Consider the following 6,000-nt stretch of genomic DNA (forward strand, 5'->3'; position numbering starts at 1 on the left):
TTTTTCCTTGCAATCTTTATATACAAAGCAGTTGAGGTTTTGACTGTATTTCAAGTGAGACTGAATTCTAAAATGTCTATTTTTAACACTGAATTGAAATGAGAGTACATTACTGGGTACTTTGATGTCTGTAAGTAATAGGTCTTTTGAGGCTACCCAGGATTTGTACCCTTTCTAGAACACCTATGGAAGGAAAGTAGAGACCATGAATAATATAAATTATACACCAGCACCTGCAGTTCAGAGCCAATGTGAAATCTTGCTTTGTTTTTACATTAGTAAGTCCACAGATGGTTGTGGGTGGTTTCCATGCATATGTTTTAAACAGTGGCAAAACCCACACATGTAATATTTAAAGGTTCTTAAAACTATTTTTATAAAGATGGAACATTGGAATACTTGTTAGGAAAATTGTAGTATTTTTATAACATATCTCATCCAAAGATATTAAACAATCCAGATTTATCTTCAAAGAACTGGAAAAAACTGGGGTGGGAGTAATCTAATGGACACATAAATCTAGTGGACATTATTATCTATGCAAAAACCTTTAAAAAAAATACTGTGTGCTTGCCATCTTTGTTCTCATTTTTCCTGAAGATGTAAATTCCTTGGAGACTTGAGGGCTGACTTTTTTACTCTTTAAAAATATTTGTTCTCTCATGAATTTCTCAGCAAGCCCATGATCTATAAAACATGCGTTTTCACATGACTTGTGGTCATAGTATTAAACTTGGTCTTGATGCCGTTGACATTTACTTGATTTCAGTAGACCATTCCAAAGGCCCTGGGCAACTCCACCCATTCAGCCCACCTATTCAGGCCCCCGAATCAGTCCTATGAGCAGGAGCACATGGAAGTAGAGTACAAGTCCATGGTGCGTCGTTTGTACCACCCTGTCTTGTGAATCGTTCAGGGCCTTAATGGTTAATAGCAACTCACACTTTATCTGCAGAGGGGAGAAAGAAAAATATCTTCAAGAGTAATTCAACCTTTTCCCCCTTCCTACTCACTTAAAAAAATTTTTTTTTATGTTTATTTATTTTTGAGACAGAGAGAGACAGAGCATGAATGAGGGAGGGTCAGAGAGAGAGGGAGACACAGAATCCGAAGCAGGCTCCAGGCTCTGCGCTGTCGGCACAGAGCCCGATGTGGGGCTCGAACTCATGAGCTGCAAAATCATGATGTGAGCCTAAGTCTGACACTTAAGCCACCCAGGCGCCCCCCCCCCTTTTTTTTTCCTTGATAGTAGTACACACTCAGTCCACAATCCACACTCAAAGGCCTATACAGAGCATTCACAGGTAGAATGTACTAAAAGGTGGAAGCCCTCTTTTCTCCTTTCCTTCCCTACCCTCTCTGCAGTATATGTACATAAACAATAGGGCTAGAAAGCCTGCCAAGGAACGTATAAAAACACCATTAGCATCTGTGATTGCTTTTACACAGTGACAGAGAAGAGAGATGATAGGAAAAGAACGTTCACAACTTCTTAAGATGGTACCTAGGAGAAAAGGAGGCCATTTCACCAATAATTTTCAGGTAGAACACCATCAGGTTTGTTGTTTAAATAGACTCAAGGCAGGGCCTGGAGAAGTTTCTGCTTTGGGATCCCTGCTGTTCAGGGGTGATCCTCAAAATATGTCATAACTACTAAATCCTGGGCACTGAGCAGCCCCAGCTCCCTAGAGCAGGTCTCGGAAGCCACCTTATGCCTGGTGTCTGTGTTATGGTTGAAACATGGAGCTGTCACGGGGGGAGGGCCAGAGGTGGCACTTGGGGAGTTGGGGTGGCAGCATATTTTGGCCATGCTGGTGCTGTTCTTCAGCTATGGTCACCCTCTGCAGGCCCCCTGAGTGGAGGACCCATGCACGCCCCACTCACCTGGGTACGAGTGGAACAGTGCCTCTGAGAGCAGTCTCGGCAGTCTCTGGAAACATGTGGCTTCTTACCACTTTTATATGTGGGAGGTCGGTGGGATATCATAAATCTGTGCTGATCCTGAATCCTAGGATTTGCATTCCTCAATCACATGGGGGTGATTATTATGATTTCCAACATCGCCATTCCTGACATTTAAAATGTCATTGCCAGGGTGAATTTTCTTGTCAACCCAATGCAATAACTGACTTTTTTCTTTCTTTTTTTAATAAATAGACAGAATCTTAGAGAAGACAAGTGGAAGATGACGGAGATGCATTTTGGAGCACCCCCTGGTACTCAGCACACACCTGCTTACCTAATGCATCACTGTGACTAAAGCCACATGCATCATCAGTAACTTTGCTTGCCATGGAGAGGTGTTTTAGGAAGACATGGGTATAATGGGGGATTGCATGATTGCTTAAAACCAAATCAGGACTGTGGTGGGTTTTTTGTTATTTTCAGAATTGCCTGCAGCTGCCTCATTCACCTGGAGGTACTAGATTTTACCTGTTACAGGTGTGCTTCCTTAATGACTGAAAAATAAGTGGGTGGGACCACTGGAGAGAAAATGTTGGATCTGCCCCGGGCTGTATTTGATGCCAGTATTGCTCAGACTGGCCTCTCTTTAAGCTGCCTGGATTGTATCCTCGAAATTAGTTTGCCAGGCTATTAGAAATCTTTTGATCAGAAAGAAAGATTTGCTGGTTGACAAAGAGCTGAAAAATTTGCTGCAAAATCACGAATGTCACGATTCTGGTGCTTTGTAATAGCACCTATAGAAAAAGTTAGATGTTCTGGCCGCCTTTGGTGATGGACACTCTTATTTCCATAAATCCTCCAAATTCCTACAAATGTTTCCAAAAATCACTGCTGCAACAATGTGTGATCGGGACCAAGTTACAGGGATAAAAATAGTTGCTATTTTGTAAAAGATAGGCTTCTTTATCTCTTGCAAGAGAAAAATTTCATTTAAATATATAAGACAGCTTAAAAGGTATATTTTAGAAGGTGTACAAATTAATTAGATAGTAAATTTATAGGGAAATTACCTGACTCCTATCTGAAGGGATTTTCAGCTCTAGCAACTTATTTATGCATAAATAGCATATTTTTAAATGCAGCTTCCCTAACTAATAGCTGCTTATTCTATTTTGTGAATGGATTATATTTTTTTGAGAAAAGGAAGATCTTGGTTGGATATATTTTGTGAACCCTTGATGAGGTTTACTAAAAGATACTAATATTGTGGTACAATTTTTTTCCTGTGTTGCTTTTCATTGAACCTCTAGCTTTGCTCACATATCTGACCAATGTACGGTCCCAGATTTTTCAGAGTAATGTAGATACATGTTCTCATTCCATATATGGCTTCCAGTGGGCTTTCAGTGTATATGAGAAAGAGGCTGTCAGAGAGTAGCTCTGAATTGTACGTGGCATGTAAAATCTCTACTCCCTTTGGAGTGGATGCTGAACATGTCTACTCCGTTAGGGCAGAGGCTGCTTTTCTCCATCCTTATCCCTGCTTACAGTCTTTAGAGTTTTTAATTGTCAAACATAAGCAGTCTTAAATAGGATAAATTCCAAGAGGGCTGCCTAAAATATCCTGCTGTTCTAAGCATCCCAATGCAGGACTTGTTGGTCAGATTCTGAGCAGGATGTAAGAAATTGAAAGAATAGAAGAAAGCCCTGTCACATGTGTTGCTTCATCCTCCAACTAACTAAATGTGGACTACTCTAAAGGACTTGTTGAATGCTAAAGCTGAAATCCCAGCCTGAGATTTGCAGCCCAGGACTACAACCAGAAGAAAAGCATGCCACAGATTTCTACTTGACTAGAACAAATACATGATCCACGATTTTCTCTCCAAGGAAAGCTGTTGTGAAATTATGGGTATTACTGTTTAGTTGGCATTATTAAACAAGTTCCAGGTCATATTCCGTTTGCTAAATCCCAGGGACTATCCAGGAAACTTTTTTTTTCAACTGGATACTCTGTTTGAGTAAATGAGTCTTCTGATAAGACCTAGACTTTCATTTTCAGATATCAACAATTTTCAAAGTTTAATGCTACAGTGAGCTAACTTACATTAGTCTTCTCTTCCCAGTGAGTGCTAAGAACCAACTTGGTAAGACTGAGGGAAATTCTGGGGTTGTGGGATCAACATGATATTTGCTAGACTAAGACAGCTACTCACGTTTGTTCATCTTGAAACTTTTGAATTACTGTGGTCACAGTAGGACCAGAATGGCTCTCCCGAACGGACTAGATGGATGGATAGTAGTGCTAAATTGCTACCAGTTACACATCATCTAACGCTCACCCCGCCTTTTTTTTTTTTTTAATCCGCACAGAACTAGGAGAGACCAGTCCTGGCTGGTATTGTACTTGTAATGAGTGAGGTAAAAGCACACGGTATGGCATTTACCGCAATACTCGGGCTCTGCAGAGTAATGACGTATTGCCCTCTGGGACCACATTGTATTCAGAGAATATTGTTTCTTTACTTGTACTGTTTTACCAGCTAAATTCCAAACATGTAATGATTCTTGTTCCCTTCTTTAACTGCCTTTAGATTTGAATATTCACAGTCTTGAAAACCTAGGAAAGAACTAGGTGGGAATATTGTAGACATAGATGTAGTATCACAGGCATTTCAAGACAGAATTTTTATTTCCTGTAGTAGGCTTATTGGGACAAAGGAAATGTGCTGCTAAAAATAAAATGCCATTTTAAAATTAGATCAAATACAGAGTGCCATCCTGCTAGGTATATGCAGACCAAAAGAAAATTTAGTTGGGAAAATAAATTCTTCCAAATTCTGGTGTTCTATTAAAATCAAAGAGGATAAAAGGAAGATTTTTTTCTCTCAGGCTCTGATACATTTTAGATTTGTTTCTGTTTTATAGATTCCTTCAAACACTAGATGTTTTTATATTACATGAATTTAATAATGAACTAAACTTATTTTTGTCCTCTGTTATTTAAAGGTACCAAAGCCTCTTTCTGTTTTTTTATTTTAATTTGATTTTGCTACATAGCATTTTGCTTTTTCTAGAAATGCTTTTCATTTAACAGCTTTTCTTAAGTGTCAGGGCCTACTTTGATCTGCATAATTATTGTTTTTAGATTTCAATGTGTATGTGTTTGTCTGTAAAGGCATTGGTGAAATCTCAGATTTTATATTCAGCATTAAAAAGGAATAAATTCCAGGAAACATGTATTCTGAAAATGGAGTGTTTATTCCCTACCATTTTTTTAATGTTTATTCATTTTTTGAGAGAGAGAGAGAGAGTGCGAGTGGGGGAAGGGCAGAGAGAGAGGGAGACACAGAAGCAGGCTCCAGGCTCTGAGCTGTCAGCACAGAGCCTGATGGGATGCAGAGCTTGAACTCATGAACCATGAGTTCATGACCTGAGCCAAAGTTGGACGCTCCACTGACTGAGCCACCCAGGCACCCCTTCCCTACCATTTCTTATACTTTTTCTAATTTTAGTTCTGTATTTGGTTGAAGACTTCCTGTTTAGTTGGGATGCTATATTTCTACCCCCATTTGTGAATCTCATACCTGAATGCTGTGGGTTACTTGGGAAAATGCAGATGGATCATCTGACCATTTGAGGAGACATTCATGTTTGTGGTCCTCTGTGTGTTTGTGTTGGGAGGTGATCACAGAATCATCTCTGACAGTGACCCAGGACGGCATTAAATCTCTTGCTCCCTTGGTTGGTTCCAACAGATGACTGTGGTTTCCTGAATACACTGAAGCTGGATTGGTGGATTTGTTCCCTTAATTGGGTGCAAAAAACCAAGTACAGTGTTGCTGCAACCCTTAAATAGCACGGCCCCCTCTGATACAGCCCTCTCTGAAAGCAGAAGAAAGCATTCTGAAGGCAGAGTCTGAGGCTGATCTCATCTCTGAGCTATTTCAAACCTTAAACACCAAGACAGAAGGAGGGTGAAGGAGAAGATAAAAGAGAACAGGCTGTCAGTTTGCAGGAAATGTGCTAAATTGTGAAAACAAATAAACCAAGTAATCACTGCCCACTTGTAGCCCACATTTCAGTTTCCCTGGT

The 6,000-nt window shown here is 40.0% G+C and overlaps 1 protein-coding gene across 1 annotated transcript in view; it reads left to right on the forward strand.

Annotated features, from left to right (window-relative positions):
- SH3BGRL2 (SH3 domain binding glutamate rich protein like 2) overlaps positions 1 to 5,145 on the forward strand; it is a 57,907-nt gene extending 52,762 nt beyond the window's left edge. The window contains exon 4 of the mRNA XM_058734537.1: positions 2,158 to 5,145. Within this exon, the coding sequence (XP_058590520.1) occupies positions 2,158 to 2,169 (12 nt within the window). The 3' untranslated portion in view covers positions 2,170 to 5,145. The remainder of the gene's footprint in view (positions 1 to 2,157) is intronic.
- Positions 5,146 to 6,000: the final 855 nt, after the last annotated feature.

The sequence above is a fragment of the Neofelis nebulosa genome, chromosome 6 (genome assembly GCF_028018385.1).
Source record: "Neofelis nebulosa isolate mNeoNeb1 chromosome 6, mNeoNeb1.pri, whole genome shotgun sequence".
Classification (NCBI taxonomy): Eukaryota; Metazoa; Chordata; class Mammalia; order Carnivora; family Felidae; genus Neofelis; species Neofelis nebulosa.